We start from the raw sequence: 18,813 nt of genomic DNA, 5'->3' as shown, positions 1-18,813 counted from the left end.
AAAAAAGGCTGGAGAGATGGCTTAGCAGTTAAGGCATTTACTTGCAAAGCCAAAGGACCTTGGTTCAATTTCTCAGGGCCCATCTAAGCCAGATGCACAAAGTGGCACAGGCATCTGGAGTCCATTTGCAGTGGCTGGAGGCCCTGGTGTGCCCATTTTTTGTCTTTCTCGCTCTCTGCTTGCAAAATAAATTAAATAAATAAATAAAACTAAAAATAAAGTCAGGCCAAGCGTGGTGGCACATGCCTTTTAATCCCAGCACTTGGGAGGCAGAGGTAGGAGGCTTACTGTGAGTTCAAGGCCACCCTGAAACTACGCAGTGAATTCCATGTCAGCCTGGACTAGAGTGAAACCCTACCTTAAACCCCCCCCCCCGCAAAAAAAGGGCTGGAGAAATGGCTTAATAAGCACTTTCCTGTGAAACCTAAGGACCCTAATTCGAGGCTCAATTCCCCAGTACCCTCGTAAGCCAGATGCACAAAGTGGCACATGTATCTGGAGTTTGTTTGCAGTGGCTGGAGGTCCTGGTGTGCCCATTCTCTCTCTCTCTCTTTCTCTGTCATTCTCAATTTTTTTAAATTTTTTTAAATTAATTAGTTTTGTATTCAGCAAATACAGTCGGTTTGGTACCATAATTAGGCTCATCTGTGACCTACCCCTCCCCATTGGCCCCTCCTTGTTAAAAGTATATGGGTTGTGCATTGTGGAGTTAGCCCACAGTTATGGGTAAGATAATAAAAAAGGCTCAAACCCCCAACTGTGTATATAATAAAATTTCTTTTTATAAAAAGGAACTTTTGGGGCTGGAGAGATGGCTTAGCGGTTAAGTGCTTGCCTGTGAAGCCTAAGGACCATGGTTTGAGGTTTGATAAGGGGCGCATGCGTCTGGAGTTCATTTGCAGTGGCTGGAGGCCCTGGCGCACCCATTCTCTCTCTCTCAGCTTCTTTCTCTTTTTGTCATTCTCAAATAAATAAGAGTTAAAAAAATAAAAGGAACTTTTGGGCTGGGGAAATGGCTTAGTGGTTAAGGCATTTGCCTGCAAAGCCTGAGAACCCTGGTTCAATACCCCAGGTCCCACATAAGCCAGATGCACAAGGGGGCACATGTGTCTAGAGTTCGTTTGCAGTGGCTAGAGGCTCTGGCCTGTTCATTCTCTTTTTCTCTATTTGTTTCTTTCTCTTTCTCTCAAATAAATAAATAAATAAATAGTTTAAAAAACAAACAAAAACTTCAAAAAAAAAGTAGGGCTGGAGAGATGGCTTAGCAGTTAAGGCACTTGCCTGTGAAGCCTAAGGATCCAGATTCGATTTTCCAGGTCCCACATAAGCCAGATGCACAAAGTGGCACATATATCTAGAGTTCATTTGTAGTGGCTAGAGGCCCTGGGGCGCCAATTCTCTCCCTCTCTGTCTCTAATAAATAAACATATATATATATATACATATATATATATATATGTATATATATATGTATGTATGTATATATATATATATATATATATATATATATATATTTTTTTTTTTTAAAGTAGGGCTGGAGAGATGGTTCAATGGCTAAGGCATCTTCCTGCAAAGCCAAAGGACCTTGGTTCAATTCCCCAGTACCCACATAAAGCCAGGTATACAGAGGCACATGCAACTGGAGTTCATTTGCAGCAGCTGGAGGCTTTGGTGCACCTATTCGCTCTGTCTGTCTTCTCTCTCTCTACTTGTAAATAAATAAATAAAGGTAAAAGAAAGTGAGAGGGGACAATAACCCACATAAAACAACAACCATATCCTGTTTGGGCCTGAGCCTTGACCCCATTCCTGATTTATGAGTTTGTGGATCAGAACACTCAATACTCTCCCCACTTGGGCTACAGTTTTATTGGAAGATCAAGGGAAGAAGTAGAAGATCTCTTCCCTCTTCCTGTACCCAGGGGAATCCATCTATAGGAGGAAAGGAGTCCAGGTACCTGCTGACTTTGAGGACCTCAGGGATGGGCAGGTGTTTTGAGTCAGCATCCTGGCCTGCAATCAGGCCGCAGAGCTGACAAACTCCTGCTCCAGCCACAATTTGATATCCTTGAGCTGAGGTTTTGCAACTGGGTGACAACATAGACGTCACTCAACTACGCATGAATGCTACTAATCAGTGGCTGGATCTGTGCCAACTGAGCTCCAAAGTGGGTATTCACCTCTGTCAACATGCCTCCCAGGGCAGTGTTCATGCCAAGCTACAGCTGAAATTCTATTTCAAGATCCTGAAGAACACACAGCAAGTCAGTGACCTCAGACCTGCTTATGCAGAGCTGCTTCCTGTCGTGGACAACCTCTCAATTGAAACACTCAGTCTATTGAGGGCATCAATTACATATCTTTCCAGTTCTTTGCTATGACACAGAGAAGACTGTGTCATACTGACCTCTTAAGTTCATGGCTAGGTCAATATCCAAGTGGACCTCACCCATCTGACCCTCAGCTCATTGATTTCTGCTTTGTGGTTCTTCTGCATCTCCAAACTGGTTCTGACCAGTTTTCTTATGTCATTCTCTTCGCTTAAACAGAGGGCTGTTTTTGTTACATCCTCAAAATTTTTCAGAAATCATCAGCATCTGGTGGGTTCTATTGATCTACAAGACAATTCTGGAGTTTTTTTTTTTTTTTCTTTTCTTTTGGTTTTTGATATAAGAGTTTCACTCTAGCCCAGGATGACCTGCAATTCACTATGTAGTCTCAAGCTGGCTTTGAATTCACAATGATCCTCCTACTTCTGCTTCCCAAGTGCTGGGATTAAAGGTGTGCACCACCACACCAGCCTTTTTGTTTTCCCTTCTTCCTCTTTCTTCCTTCCTTCCTGCCTGCCTGTCTTTTTTTTTTTTTTTTCTTTCTGGTTTTCCAAGATAGGGTCTCACTCTAGCCCAGGCTGACCTGGAATTCACTATGTAGTCTCAGGGTGGCCTCAAACTCACAATGATCCTCCTTCCTTTGCCTTCCAAGTGCTGGATTAAAGGCGTGTGCCACCACACCCGGCTTTTGGCTCGCTTTCTTTTTGTTATTGTTGTTGAGTAGGGTCTCACTCCAGTCCAGGCTGAGCTGGGACTCACTCTGTAGTCACAGGATGGCCTTAAACTCAGAGCTCTTTCTACCTCCGCCTCCCAGTGCTGGGATTAAAAGTGTGTATCACCATACCAGGCTGGAATTTTCAATGGTGGGAGCAAGCCATCTTCTCCTGAAGACCTTTAATGGCCTTGAGGTAGCAGATGCAGTTAGGAAGGGCCCAGACTCCTGCTTCCATTATGAGCCTTAAACTTTTACCTCCTGCTCACTGTGCCCTGCTTCTGGACATGCACTTTGTCCAGGTAGGAAGCCAAACAGTGATTGAGTTTCTGCATGGTGATCTTCTCCTTGCAGACCAGTAGTCTATTAGACCCACCTAAGTGCACATATAGTCTATGGGGATCTGCTATGAACAGGGAAAGGGACTCAGTTCAGCCATGGTTATGTCTGTGTCTTTCATCTTTTCATGTTAGCCTGATGGTAAAGCAAGTACAAGACTAGCCTGGACAACTCAGCAAGACCCTGTCTCAACAACAATACCAACAACAGAAATAAGAGTGCCTAGAATGTGGCTCAATGATAAGAGTGCTTACCTAGCTTGCATGGGGTAAAAAGAAAAACCTTAATAAATGGAGGTGTATCAAATATAAGCATCTATTCTAAACACACAGCCATGGGCTGGGAAAGATGGCTGTGGGTGAAAGTAATTGCTGTGCAAGCCTCATGACCTACGTTTGGATCTCCAGAACTCATGCAAAGCCTGACGCTATAGAGCACATCTGTATTTCCAGCCCTCCTGTGTCAAGAGGGGAGATGGAATTTCAATAGCATTACTCCAGGGAAAAGAAGCCAGTAGTAAAATATAAGACTGTGATAGCATATGGCATTATGGAAATGGAAGAACTATAGGGACAGAAATCATATCTGCGGTTGTCAGGAGCTGGGGCTGAGGGAAGGGAAGGGAATTCAAAGAGCACCAGGGGACTTTCTGGGCCTGGTGAAAATGCTTCCTAACTAGTGGTAGTTCAGTTTCTTAACACCTTGAAACTGAAAACCCAAAAAGGTGCATTTTATCATAGACAAATGACATCTCTCTATAACTGAATGAAAAATCTTATTTTCATAAACCTTACATGTTACTGAAAGTGCTTTGATACATTTATCAAAGGTCATTATTACCTGTGGCCATTCTACTGAACATAACCACTATGATCCCTTCATAACCCCAGGCCCAGTGTTGTCATCACAGTGGGTTTTTAGATTTCCCCATGCCAGGACAGACATATTAAAAGTTGCTTTTCAGTAAGTTCTATTCTTGGCATTTTTTGTACTTGCCATTTAGTGAGTTAAACCTCTTCCTGATTGGTGTACATTTTTGTCACTTTGAAGATAAGGAGTCCTTTGGGAGGATGATATTCTTATCCCATTGTATATACCAGCCAAGCTCCCTTTTATGTGGCAGGTAATTATTTTAAGATAAATACCATCAAATTCTACAGCTGTTACTGGCACATTTACATTTCCCTCCCCCCAATTCATATATTGAAGCCTAATCCCCAAAGTGACTAGATTTGAAGTCAGGTCCTAAAAGGTGGCAAAGGATAAATGAGATAATGATCAGATGCAGCTGGTGCTACATTGGGGAGACCAGAGCCCTGCTCTTACTAGGCGAGGATACAGCTAGCTGGTAGGCAGCCAAAGTGCAAGCCAGGGTTAAGTCTTTACCCAAATCCAAATCAGTCAGCCTGGATTTGACTTGGAATTCCTAGACAATATGGAAATTCCTAGCAATTTCTATTGCTTAAGTCACCTAAGAAATAGATTTTCTTATGGCAGTATCAACAAACTAGAACAATGATCTCTACATTTTCTCTGACAACATTATTAACATACTTAATGCAAGCAGTCTATTAGAAAGCAAATAAACTTAGTGTCATGCTCCTTATTTTAACATGTAATGTTTTAATACTTATAACAATAATGTCTTACGTTAAATGCTAACAACAAGCTAGGCTTCTTCCAAGTAGTTAATGTATGATCTCATAAGGTAGCTAAGTTCACAGAAAGGTATGCTGTTAGCCCAAAGCAAGTCACGTTTTGGTTACAAGTTAGAAACCTGGACAGTTTTTCTCTAAAGAATGTGCTCTTCACCTAACTTCCTAGTGTGTCGATTAAAGACAATACATTTAAAAATAAATCCCAATCACACATACTTTCAAACTGTCAAAAGGAGTTTAATGTGATAATAAAGTCATTCTGAATGAAAAAAATGGTAGATGTATGTAATAATGTTTAAATAAGTATTTTTGTCAAACTAACCAATTTTCTCTATATATAGGAAAGTTAAATTATCAGATGGGAAGCCAGGAGTAGTGGAGCATGACCTTAATCCCAGCACTTGGGAGGCAGAGGTAGGAGGATCACCATGAGTTTGAGGCCACCCTGAGACTACACAGTGAATTCCAGGTCAGCCTGAGCTAGAGTGAGACCCTACCTCGAAAAACCAAAATAAATAAATAAGTAATAAAATAAAATAAAAAATTATCGGATGGCTACGTAGGAGTTTAGAAGTAGCCCTTTACTCACTAGTGTGTGACTTTGTTTAAATCCTTGGTTGCCCAGATTCATTAAATATGCAAATATTATTAGTCTAAGAGGATTATTTATTTATTTATTTTATTTTTTAGAGGTAGGGTCATGCTTTGGCCCAGGTTAACCTGGAATTCACTATGTAATCTCAGGGTGGCCTCAAACTCACGGTGATCCTCCACTTCTGTCTCTCAAGTGCTAGGATTAAAGGTGTGCACCTCCACACCTGGATGCGTTTTATTTATTTATTCTTTTTTAGAGAGAGAGAGAATTGGGAGCCCATCAGGGCCTCAGCCACTGAAATTGAACTTCAGAGGCTTGCTTCACCTAGTGGGCATGTGAGACCTTGTGCTTGTCTTGCCTTTGTGCATGTGGGTTATGTGGGAACTAGAGAGTTGAACATGGGTGCTTAGGCTTTGCAGGCAAACACCTTAACCGCTAAGCCATCTCTCCAACCCACATTTTACTTTTTCTTAAATATTTGTGTGTGCGCGCGCGCGCGCGTGTGTGTGTGTGTGTGTGTGTGTGTGTGTGTGTGTGTATGGGCATGACAGGAGCTCTTGCTGTTGCAAATGAACACCAGGAGCTTGCACAACTTTTTGCATCTGGAATACATGGGTGGCTCAGAACGAACTCCGGATGCATGTGCCACCATGTACTTCTGGCTTTACGTGGGTACTGAGGTCCACAGGCTCTGCAGGCAAGCACGTTAACCACTGAGCCATCTCTCTAGTTCTGGTTCTCCTTACTTCTAATCACATTCCATTATGGTCAGAGAGAGACTCTGGTTTCTCTTCAAATCGTATAAATCTTTCGCCTTTTACTAAAGATTTCCCAGGAGAGGAACAAACCATTATGGTCAGAGAAGAAATCTTATATAGCAAAAAACATGAGGTCATATTAGGGAAGATATAGTAACACAACTACTTTATAAAGTAGAAATAGGGACTAATCTTCAGGAAGCGTTCAGAGGTGTGACTGCAAAAATAAATGAATAAACGGTAGATCCTCCATGAAAGACCTACAATTTTTTGCGCTTTCTTCCCCATCCTGAAGAGCCCTGTCCCAGCTGTGTTCCATTCCCACCTCAGATCCCCATCAGTCTCCTACACCATCACGAACCTAATGCCTTAGTTTTCCTTCCTGACCTGCCTTTGGTCTGTCCCTCATCCCTCCTCACCCGCCTCGTTCCCATCCTCTTCCTCACTCCAACGCGGCTTTCGCACCTCTCCTCCGTCCAATGGTCCACTCGCGTTTCCGCAGAAGGACTTGCGGCTCGCCCTCTCCGGCGTCTAGGCGGAGTAGTCTCCCCCAGGGTTGCTGCTCAGGCGGCTGCTCCTCTTCCTCCATGAAACTCACATTTATGGAGACCCGGAAACGCCCGCTGAAAAACAACGAGCCGGCGCCTCAGAGGCTCCGCGACGCCTCCCGGCCATCGGCGGCGCCTCTCCAAGCCCGAATCCGCCCAGAATCGATCCAGGAACCAGCCGCGCCGGCTGTCAGCGAGCATTCGCCAACAGACAACCAGGGTCCCTCAGCCGATCCGCGGGCGTGGTCTGACGATACGTCCTGTGATTGGCTGTCGGCGGCACCCACCGAGAGCGATGGCTAGAGCGGTACGTGCAGCCGCGAACCAGAGGGGAGCGCACAGGCCGACGAAGCGTGCGTAGGTCACAGGATACACGTTTCGTCTCCATCTTTGCTACTGGCTGGAAGGCTTCATCTGAGGATCACGGAAGTAGCGTCGGGTGATGCCATGTTTTGTTGGGGCAAAAAAGAAGGTGAAATTTTCTACTTGGACATCCGAAAACCTTGCTGAAAACCGTTTAGATGTCCTTTAGATACAGAAGTGACGGTCCACATGACCTGTTGCGAGATAAAAGTAAATGGAAACCGTTTCTGAGTGCCTTTTTCATACATCGGATTAAAATGGGAAAGTTAGCACAGAGCGAATACTTGGCAAATGAGCATAAATACGATGTCGTAGTAGAAACTAGGACCTCATCTGAGAGGGCAGATTTGCTATATCGTTCCATTTTGTTTATTTTTTACTTTTTTTTTTTTTTTTTTAGGAAGTCTCACTTTCCTCCAGGTTGATCTAGAACTCAGGCCAACAGGCTTTATAAGGCAAATGCCTTTAACCATTGAGCCGTTTCCCTAGGCTTTTTTTTTTTTTTTTTTTTTTTTTTTTGTGAATTGGATGCCTTTAAATTTCTGGACTCAAGCCATCCTCCTGTTTCGGCTTTCCAAATACTTGGAGAAGATGTGCACAACACCTGACTTATAAAATAAAAAAAAAACAAAAGAAACACTTCTTAGCATTACAGACAGGCGTGGTAGCACATACCTTTAATCCCAGCACACAGGAAGTGGAGGTAGGAGGATCAATGAGAGTTTGAGGCCACCCAGAGACTAACTACTGAATTCTAGGTTAGCCTGGCCTAGCATGATCTCCTACCTTGAAAAAACAAAAGAAAAGAACAGAAAAGAAAAGAAAGAAGAAAAAGCACTTCTTGGCATTGCCAAATGCCCCAGATTGGGCCTCAAAACCAACCAACCACCTACTGAGGCATCAAATTAATCTAGAGAAGGGGATGTGCATTCAGGCAAAACTTAGAGCAGAAAGCATACTTTAGATGAAATTGAATTTCTTTTCCTTTGTTGTTTGTTTGTCTTAAATCTTTTTATTTATTTGAGAGACAAAGTGGGTGCTTCCAGGGCCTCCAGCCATCACAAACAAACTTCAGATGCATGGGCTGTAATGTACTTCTGAGAACTCCAGATGCATCTGGTTTATGCAGGTTCTAAACCTGGGTCCTTAGGCTTTGCAGGCAAGTGGCTTTTTGCTAAGCCATCACTACAGTCCCCTTGAATTTAATTCTTTTGAGATAGTCCTGAGAAGTTACATTGCCTACTAAATTTCAGACTGACGTTATTAGATGAAGCAAAATGACTAATTTCTCTAACAATGGACTCTCTGTTCACTTTGTTGCAAATAAGGGAAGCCGTAGGAGTATCCTAATTGTGGAAACCTCTGTCTATGGATGCTTGCAGTACTATTACAGGTAACTCAACAATGCTGTATTTTAATTATGTTCATATCCCCAAAACACTGTATTAACTCCTTAAGGACAAAACGAGTGATAGTTTGTGAACACAGATAATATGTGAATGGTGCCTTCTGAAGTTGTCTAAAACAGACAACCTTGATGAAGAACTGTTCAAAATGTAGGTTGGACATTTTTATTTTCTTTAAGTTTTAGAAAACACAGGTTAGAGTAAGAATCCTACTGAAAAAACTGCTCTGCAACCTGGTGGCAGTTATTTTCCTTCAACAAAATACCTAAGACAGCTGAAGAGAACAGAGGATTTTTGGACTGCAGTGTTCTTCTAAAAAGATATTTGGCTGCATCCGGAGATCCTGACCTCTGGGATGCAGACCTGTTGTACCAGCTTTCATCTTTTCTTTCTTTTTTACCCAATAAAACTTTTCCTGGACTACAGTGAAATCCTGCTTTGAAAAACCAAAAATAAAGTTTCAGAAAAGATGGTTGTCATTGATGCAGGAATAATTGGTGTAGAACTAGGTTCAGTTTGGCAAAGACTTAGTGGAGATGTGACAGCAGTTGAATTTTGGGGTCATGTAGGTGGTGTTGGAGTTGATATGGAGATTTCAAAAGCTTTCACCACATCCTTCAAAAGGAAGGGTTTACATTTAAATTGAATGCAAAGGTTACTTGTGCCACCAAGAAGTCAGATGGAAAATTGATTGATCTATTGAAGCTGCTTTTGGTGGGACAGGCTGAAGTTATCAATTGTGATGTCCTCTTGGTTTGCATTGGTCAATGACCAGACACTCAGAACTTGGGATTAGAAGGTCTTGGAATTGAACTAGGTCCCAGAGGTAGAATTCCAATCAATAGCAGATTCCAAACTAAAATTCCAAACAGCTCTGCCAGCTGGTCTCATGCTGGTTCACAAAGCAGAAGATGAAGGCATCATCTGTATTGAAGGAATGGCTGGTGGTTCTGTGCACATTGACTACAATTATGTGCCATTAGTGATTTCCACACACCCCAAGGTTGCTTGGGTTGGCAAATAAGAAGAACAGTTGAAGAAAGAGGGTGTTGAATATAAAGTTGGCAAGTTCCGTTTGCTGTAAACAGCAGAGCTAGTGAATGCTGACACAGACGGCAGTGAAGATTCTTGGACAGAAGTCAACAGAGTACTGGGAACACATATTCTAGGACCATGTGCTGGAGAAATGGTAAAATGAGGCTGCTCTAGCTCTGGCATATGGAGTGTCCTGTGAAGACATAGCTTCAGTCTGCCATGCACATCTGACCTTATCAGAAGCATTTAGACAAGCAAACCTGGATGCATTGTTTGGCAAATCAATCAATTTTAAAATAGAAATAAATATGTATATATATGTGCATACTATTATTATTTCCAAAATCTGGAAGCTTTTGTAGAGGTCACTTTAAAAAAATTTTTTTTTGGTTTTTTGAGGTAGCCTTTCACTCTAGCCCAGGCTGACCTAGGATTCACTATATAGTCTCAGGATGGTCTTGAACTCATGGCAATCCTCATACCTCTGCCTCCCAAGTGCTGGGATTAAAGGCATGTGTCACCACGCCTGCCTTAGAGGTCACATTTTTAGCCATGATACATTCACAGTTCCAGGAATTTCTAGGATGGAATTATAAAGATTTGAAAAGGTATTTAATATGCCTGAACAGAATAGAATGATCTTGTATCTATATTATTACTATTATTATTATGTGTTTCTTCAAGATAGGGCCTCAATCTAGCTCAGGCTGACCTGGAATTCACTTCACTATGTAGTCTCAGGGTGGCCTCAAACTCACAATGATCCTCCTACCTCTGCTTCTTGAGTGTTGGGATTAAAGGCATGTGCCCTCACTCCCAGCTTTTGTATCTATATTTTAAATAAAAATTTTGCTTCAGTGCATTAATGCTACATATGATAGCAGTTTGAAAGTCCAACCTATGTTTTCATGATAGTTTCAAAAAGTATATCTAACTGAAGTAATCTGAAGAGGCTTTCATCTTTGACCCAATAAATTTGAATCTAGTTCTACAGAAGGAACTGGACTATGGTATGTGAACTGTTGGGTTTGAAGAAAAGTGATGAAGCTACTTTAAATTTGGTTTTCATATTGGAAATGTCAATTAGTGCAAAATTCAAATATGTATAGATACATCATGTAAATAAAAAGTGACTATTACTCATTTAGCTCCTTTAAAAAAATTACAAAAGGAAAAGAAACCAAGTGCAAACTAGGCATGGTGGTACATAGCTTAATACCAGTACTTGGGAGGCAAAGGTAGGAGGATCAACATGAGTTCAAGGCTACTCTGAGACTACATAGTGGGTTCCAGGTCAGCCGGGAATAGAGTGAGACTCTACCTTGAAACAAAAAACTAAGGAAAATATTGATATTTGGTGGGTGAAATCATCACACACATTAGTATGTTCTTTCCAGAAGGTACATGTACCAATATCTTATGCTCACAATTTTATTAAATGTTCATTTAACAGATAACAGAAAAAAATGGCACATTCAAAATGTTAACACAAGAACATTTATAAAAGGACTATTTACAGGTATGTGTTCAGAATGAAATCTAGTCATCGTTCAATTTATAATAGCTGGGAAATGGAACCAGCCTAAATGTCCCTCAACTGATGAGTAGATAATGAAGATGTGGCACATTTATACAATGGAGTTCTACTCAACAGTAAAGAAAAATGAAATTACAAAATTTGCAGAAAAATGGATGGACCTGGAAAGGATTATACTAAGTGAGGTAACCCAGGTCCAGAAAGCCAAGTGCCACATGTTCTCTCTCATATGTGGATACTAGCTACAGATGATTGGGCTTCTGCGTGAAAATGAAAATACTTAGTAGTAGAGGCCAATAAGTTAAAAAGGAGACATAAAGGGAAGAGAAAGGAAGGGAGAAGGGTACTTACTGGTTGATATTGTATATATGTAAGTACAGTGATTGAGATGGGGAGGTAATATGATGGAGAATGGAATTTCAAAGGGGAAAGTGTGTGGAGGGAATTACCATGGGATTTTTTTTATAATCATGGAAAATGCTAATAAAAATTAAAAAAAAAAATCTAGCCATCGGTGGGGAAGCACCCAGTGTAGTTAACATCCTTAACTGTGGAGGGTGAGAAGTTATGTTGTTAACTGAAATCTTCAGCCACAGAAAAGAAACTGCTAGTCACAAAGGGGCAGGAAGCACTAATCATGGACCAGCAGGGAAGCAGGAAGGGTACAAACAGTCCAACCTCTCTCTTTTCTAACTCCTTGTCTTGGTTCTAAACCAGGGAGAAACCCTAATGAAACTGTTTCTGGAAGACAGGCTCTTGGACGCTGAACAAAAAGAGGAAAATGAATCTACAGAGGTAGAGGACAAACCATAACAAAGAGAATTCCTGCTGTGCAGTTACTTGAAATATATATAGGTCAGAGGAATAGGTTTCTGACTCAGAAAATGCAGTCTGTTCAATATCATTACAAATCATCACTTCAGGGCTATTGTTCTGCATTGTTCTTCTTAAGACCTCATGAGCACAAAATACTTCATGGGCCAGGCATGGTGGTGCATGCCTTTAATGCTGTGAGTTCAAGGCCACCCTGAGACTACTTAGTGAATTCCGGGTCAGCCTTGGCTAAAGCAAGACCCTACCTCAAAAAAATTTATGGCTAAAATAGTAAATTTTCTAAAAAGATGTTAAATTGCGGGGGTGGGGAGGACTCTATATATTTGTCCATATATTTTCCATATAAAGAATTCTTTGTAGCCAGGCGTGGTGGCACATGCCTTTAATCCCAGCACTTGGGAGGCAGAGGTAGGAAGATCACTGTGAGTTCGATGCCACCCTGAGACTACGTGGAGAATTCCAGGTCACTCTGAGCTAAAGTGAGAACCTACCTCAAAAAAAAAAAAAAAAAAAAAAAAAAAAAAAAAAAAAAAGAATTCTTTGTATAGAAATTGATTGCAAATTTTCATTCTGTATTATTTCCAATGGTCCCAGAACTTCCCTTAATGTTTACTTCAGGCAGGAGTACATATGCTATACTCTTAGGTGCAAAAAGAATATTATACCTTTGGTTTTAGAAGACTATTTCTTTTTTTTTAATTATTTTTATTTATTTATTTGAAAGTGACAGAGAGATAAAGAGGCAGATAGAGACAGAGAGAAGGGGCGTGCCAGGGCCTCCAGCCACTGCAAATGAACTCCAGATGCATGTGCCCCTTGTGCATCTGGCTAATGTGGGTCCTGGGGAATCGAGCCTCAAACCAGTGTCCTTAGGCTTCACAGGCAAGCGCTTAACCGCTAAGCCATCTCTCAAGCCCTAGAAGACTATTTATTTTAAGACACGATTTCATGTATGATAGAATGACTTTGTACTCACTTTGTAGCCAGGATGGCTGGAACTGTCTGTCCTACCTCTACCTCCCAGGTACTAGGATTACAGTCATGCACCACTATGTCTAAAACTATTTTTACTTTTTGGTTTTTCTTTTTTTAATTAAATTAAAATTTTATTTATTTATTTATTTAATTTTTATTAACAACTTCCATGATTGTAAACGATATGCCAAGGTAATGCCTTCCCTCCTCCCACTTTCCCTTTTGAAACACCATTCTCTATCGTATCCCCTCCCTTCTTTCAATCAGTCTCTCTTTTATTTTGATGTCATGATCTTTTACTCCCATTATGATGGTCTTATGTAGGTACTGTCAGGCATTGTGAGGTCAAGGATATCCAGGCCATTTTGTATTTGGGGGCTCACACTGTAAAGGACTCCTACTTTTCCTTTGGCTCTTACATTCTTTTTTTTTTTTTTTTTTTTTTTTTTTTTTTTTTTTTGGTTTTTCGAGGTAGGGTCTCACTCTGGTCCAGGCTGACCTGGAATTCACTCTGTCATCTCAGGGTGGCCTTGAACTCACGGTGATCCTCCTACCTCTGCCTCCCGAGTGCTGGGATTAAAGGCGTGCACCACCACGCCCGGCAGGCTCTTACATTCTTTCAACCACCTCTTCCACAATGGACCCTGAGCCTTGGAAGGTATGATAGAGATATTGCAGTGCTGAGCACTCCTGTCATTTCTTTACAGAACCATGATGCCTTCTGAGTCATCCCAAGGTCACTGACATCTGAAAAGACAAGGTTCTTTACCAAAAGTGAGAGTAGCATTAACATATAGGTATGAATATTAAGAGAAGTGCTTACTGGGCAGTTTAATGTGCATAGCATATACATTTAGCCAGACACCAGCAGATGTTGCACCCCTAGGGCTCATGACTATCCCTGTTGTAGGTTTTAAGTTTTCAGAGATGTATTCCCTCCCAAGGAGTGGGCTTCCAGTCCAATTAGAGGCCAGTTAGTTTCCACCATGACAGATGTGCCACTATTGCACCCATTGGCTCATTTGGCCTAGCTGGCCAAATATAAGGCTTGCAGTCCACTGTTGAGTATCTTCACTGGTGGTTTTTCTCTCTCACATTGAACTGCATGCAGAATTTCTTCTTCCAGGTTTCTGTCAGCTGGTCTACATGGAGGAGGTTATCAGCTCAGTTCCAGCAGGATTTGTCAGTGGCCTTGCAGCCCAAGTATGTGGGGTCATCAGCAATAGGATCTTACCATCTATTCTTGGTGGGAAACCGAGGGCCTCGACAATGTTTTGGGACATCAGGGACTTCCCTTGCCAACAACTCACTGTAAGGTAGCCAATCCCTGACACTGAAAATTTTGTAGTAACAACCAATGGTTCCTGAGTGTTCTATTGTCCAAAAAACTAGGTTTCCATGTGATTTATTTATATTCTCTTAGATTTTGATTAGCCCTCCCTCCACCTTTCCTTTATTCAATCTCTTTCCCTGACCTCACTTGGGCCTTTTCACCCCCATTAATCTATTCTTCTACTTACAGATATAGAATATCATCCTATTAAGTGCTCTGCCTCCCTTCCTTTCTCTTCCTTTTATATCTCTTTTCTAGCTCACTGGCCTTTGCTATTGAGTTTTCTTCCGACTCATACAGAAGTCTGATCATCTGTAGCTATATATGAGACAGAACATGTGACATTTGGCTTTCTGTGTCTGGGTTACCTCACTTAGTATAATCCTTTCCAGATCCATCCATTTTCCTGAAAATTTCATAACTTCATTTTTTGTTACCATTGTGTAGAACTGCATTGTATAAATGTACCATATCTTCATTATCCACTCATCAGTTGAGGGATATCTAAGCTGGTTCCATTTCCCAGCTATTGTGAATTGAGCAGAAATTAACATGGTTGAGCAAGTATCTCTAAGATAATGAGATAAGTCCATAGGATATATGCCTAGGAGTGCTATAGCTGGGTCATATGGTAGATCTATCGTTAGCTGTCTTAGGAACCTCCACACTGATTTCCACAATGGCTGGACCACATTGGATTCCCACCAACAGTGTAAAAGGGTTCCTCTTTTTCCACATCCTCGTCAGCATTTATGGTCATTTGTTTCATGATGGTAGCCAATCTGACAGGAGTGAGATGGAATCTCAATGTAGTTTTAGTCTGCATTACCCTGATGAGTAGGGATCTAGATCATTTTTTCAGATGCTTATATGCCATCTGCATTTCTTCTTTTGAGAACTCTATTTAGTTCCATAGTCTACTTTTTAATTGGCTTGTATGGTTTCTTTTTCTTTCTTTCTTTTTTTCTTTTTCTTTTTTTTTTTTTTTTAACTGTGGAATGCCAGAATTTATTTTTTATTACTTAGTTTTATATTCAGCAAATACAGTCAGTTTGGTACCACTATTAGTCTCATCCGTGACTTACCTCCTCCCCTTGGTCCCTCCTTGTTGAGGTATATGGGTCATGCATTGTGGAGTTAGCCCTCAGTTATATGTAGGATAAGTGTCTCTGCATATCATGACCCAACATGTGGCTCTGACATTCTTTCCACCCCCTCTTCCGCAAAATTTCCCTGAGCCATGTTGAGTTCATTTTTGGTCTGCTTCAGTGATGAGGAGTTGGGGGCCTCTGGGTGTCTGGCTCTCTGATTTGGTAGGAGTTGATTTTTCTCTGTGTTGATCTCCTTCACCAGGAAAACAGCACCCTTGCTTGTTTCGCCAATTTTTCTTAGTTTCAGCCAGGGCCCTTTTGAGGTATGATGGGGTGGCTCTCTCCTTAGGCTCTACATCTATCTGAAAAAGAGAAGCAGATTCTCCAACAGAGAGTAAGTTAGCACCAGGACAAATGAGATAACCCTTACCTTTTTTAGAAAGAATTTTTATAGCGAATAAGTGTAGGCTTTCTTGTAGCCCATGATTGATGGTAGCTTGATAATGGAGAGTGGGCTTATGTTTGGATATGGTTCTGACTTGTTTCCCAGCTCCAGCTATGGGTCTCGTACCACTGAGAGGATCAGTTAGCTGAATCAAGAGCAGTTGGTTCCCCACCATGGCTGTGTGCCACTATTGCACTTGTGTGGGCATCACAACAGGTTATTTGCTGGTAAGTAGGTTAGATGGTTGAACAGATATTGGTCATTTTCCCCCAGTCGCCCATGTAGCACCTTCTGGCACTAGAGGCGCTGACTGTTTGGGGACTCTGTTCCAGCTTCCAGCCATGCCATTCCATTTTACATGTTGACCACATACACTGTCTTCAGCAGTAGGGTCTTACCACTAACCTTTGATGGGTCATCAAGTACTCAGACAGAAATCTGTCTTTCTTTTAGGAAACTTTGTAGGTCTCTCTGATCAAAAACTTATTGTGGATGCTAGCCACATGCTGGTACTGGGAGTTACAGGTCAGTGCCCACTAAGAAAAGGAAGAAAATGATAACTAATATACAAGAATTAGAGAGAAGAGAGGGGGGGAGGTGGGAGGGAGCAGGGGAGAGGGAGGGAGGGAAGCTGTAGAAGATTAAGGTTGGTCTTCATCATACCCTCTCCAGTGTCTTGTGGCTCAGGTGTTCCCTCTAAGGGCCTGGTGACGGTTCAGCCATTTGGTCTGCCTTTTAGGGAGCAGAATTTTATGGTACCATTGCCGTTTGGGTCTAGATTTGTGTTTCCCACCCCTGCGTTAACCTCCCCTCCCTCCCCACCCATCCTATTGTCTAGTCCACGAGATGCTTGATGGGCATGTAAGGTGGGTGGATTCATGTTAGGTGCTGTAGATGAGTGAGACTATGTGGTGATTTTTTTTCTGTGATTGGGTAAGTTCACTGAGAATGATCTGTTCCATGTTCAACCATTTTTCTTCAAATTTCATTGTGTCATTTTTTTCTTACTGCTATATAGAATTCCATTGTGTATATATGCTACATCTTAGTTATACATTCTTCTAGTGATGGACATCTAGGTTGATTCCAGCTCTTAGCTATTATGAATTGAGCCACTACAAACATGGTTGAGCAAATCTCTCTGGCCTGATTTGAAGGTTTTAGGGTAGATGCCCAGTAAGGGAATAACTGGGTCTGTTGGTATCTCTATAGTCAGCTTTTTCAGGAGTCTCCATAATGCTTTCCAAAGTGGTTGTGCCATCTTACCTTCACAACAACAGTAGATGAGTGTTCCTACTTCTCCACATCCTCACCAGCATTTATTTTCATTTTATTTTTTTGATGTTTGCTATCCTTATTGGGGTAAGGTGGAATCTCATGGTTGTTTTAATTTGCATTTCCCTGATGATTAGGGATGATGAATTTTTCCTTTTTCTTTCTCAATTTTTATTAACATTTTCCATGATTATAAAAAAATATCCCATGGTAATATCCTCCCTCCTCCCGACAACATTTTCTTAAGTGTGTGTTTGCCATTTGTATTTCTTTCTCTGTGAACTGCCTGTTTGGCTCTTTGCCCCATTTTGTGAGTGTGAGTGGGGTGTTTGACTTTTTACTGTTTAGATTTTTGAGTTCTTTGTAGATTCTAGAGATTAGGCCTCTGTCAGTTGGATAACCTGCAAATATTTTCTCCCATTCTGTGGGTAATCTATTGGCTTTGCTTATTGTATGCTTGTCCACCACCTCTTCCATGTTAGACCCTGAGCCTTGGAAGGTGTGATCGAAATGTTAGTCAGTACTCTAGTCACTTCTTTCCAGCACTATGATACCTTCTGAGTCATCCCAAGGTCACTGACATCTGAAAAGAGAAGATTCTCTACCCAAAGTGAGAGTAGCATCAGTATAAGGGTATAAACATTAAGAGAAGTGCATACTGGGCAGTTTGATAAGCATAGTACATACATTTTTCCAGACATCAGCAGATGTTTCAACCCTAGGGCTCATGACTACCCCTGTTTTATGTTTTCAGTATCAGGGATGTGTTCCATCCCCATGGAGCGGGCCTCCAGTCCAATTGTAGGGCAGTTGGTTTCCACCATGACAGACCAGCCACTATTGCACCCATTGGCTCATTTGGCCTGGTTGGCCAATTATGAGGTTTGCAGTGTCCACTGTTGAGTATCTTCACTGGTGGTTTCTCTTTCTCCCATTGAACTACATGTAGAATGGCTTCTTCCAGCTTTTTGTCAGTTGGTCTACAAGGAGGAGGTTATCAGCTCAGTGCCAGCAGGATTTCTCAGTGGCCTTGCAGCCCAAGTATGTAGAGTCTTCTGCAATAGTGTCTTACCATCTATTCCTTGTGGGAAACTAAGGGCCTTGGCAATGGCTTATAATGTTTTGGGGGCATCAGGACCTCCCTGGCCAACAACTCACTGGAGGTATCCCATCCCTGGCACTGAAAATTTTCTAACAACGATCTATGGCTCCTGAGTTTTCCATTGTCCAAAACCAGAGGATTCCATATGATATATTTGCATCCTCTTAGATTTTGATTAGCCCTCCCTCTACCTTACCTTTACTCAATCTCTTCCCCTGACCTTACTTTGGGCCTTTTGACCCCCGTCAATCTATTCTTCTACTTACATATATATATAATACCAACGTATTAAGTACCCTACTCCCTTCCTTTCTCTTCTGTTTATATCTCTTTTTTAACTTACTGGCCTCTGCTACTGAGTTTTTTCCTTCTCATGCAGAAGCCCAATCATCTGTAACTAGGATCCACATATGAGGGAGAACATGTAGCACTTGGCTTTTGGGGCCTGGGTTACCTCACTTAGTATAATCCTTTCCA

General features: G+C 41.6%; 1 protein-coding gene, 1 non-coding gene and 1 pseudogene across 9 annotated transcripts in view; 2 read left to right on the top strand and 1 right to left on the bottom strand.

Moving 5' to 3' along the window:
• The window catches only part of Chfr (checkpoint with forkhead and ring finger domains), a 72,248-nt gene extending 65,098 nt beyond the window's left edge, over window positions 1-7,150 (bottom strand). For 6 of the 8 annotated variants that reach the window (XM_045156780.1, XM_045156781.1, XM_045156783.1 and 3 more), the window contains exon 1: window positions 6,858-7,150. In XM_045156780.1, the coding sequence (XP_045012715.1) occupies window positions 6,858-6,981 (124 nt within the window). In that variant the 5' untranslated portion in view covers window positions 6,982-7,150. Of the gene's footprint in view, window positions 1-6,811 lie in introns of all 8 variants that reach the window. The other 2 variants (XM_045156786.1, XM_045156787.1) reach the window with 2 other exon arrangements.
• Window positions 6,411-6,528, top strand: LOC123463030. Its single transcript, XR_006638643.1, has one exon. It is a non-coding gene; the product is annotated as a U5 spliceosomal RNA (small nuclear RNA).
• A 311-nt stretch (window positions 7,151-7,461) lies between the features above and the next one.
• On the top strand, window positions 7,462-10,034 carry LOC101616270 (annotated as a pseudogene).
• Window positions 10,035-18,813: the final 8,779 nt, after the last annotated feature.

The sequence above is a fragment of the Jaculus jaculus genome, chromosome 8 (genome assembly GCF_020740685.1).
Source record: "Jaculus jaculus isolate mJacJac1 chromosome 8, mJacJac1.mat.Y.cur, whole genome shotgun sequence".
Taxonomy (NCBI): domain Eukaryota; kingdom Metazoa; phylum Chordata; class Mammalia; order Rodentia; family Dipodidae; genus Jaculus; species Jaculus jaculus.
This window is presented reverse-complemented; position numbering and strand designations above follow the sequence as displayed.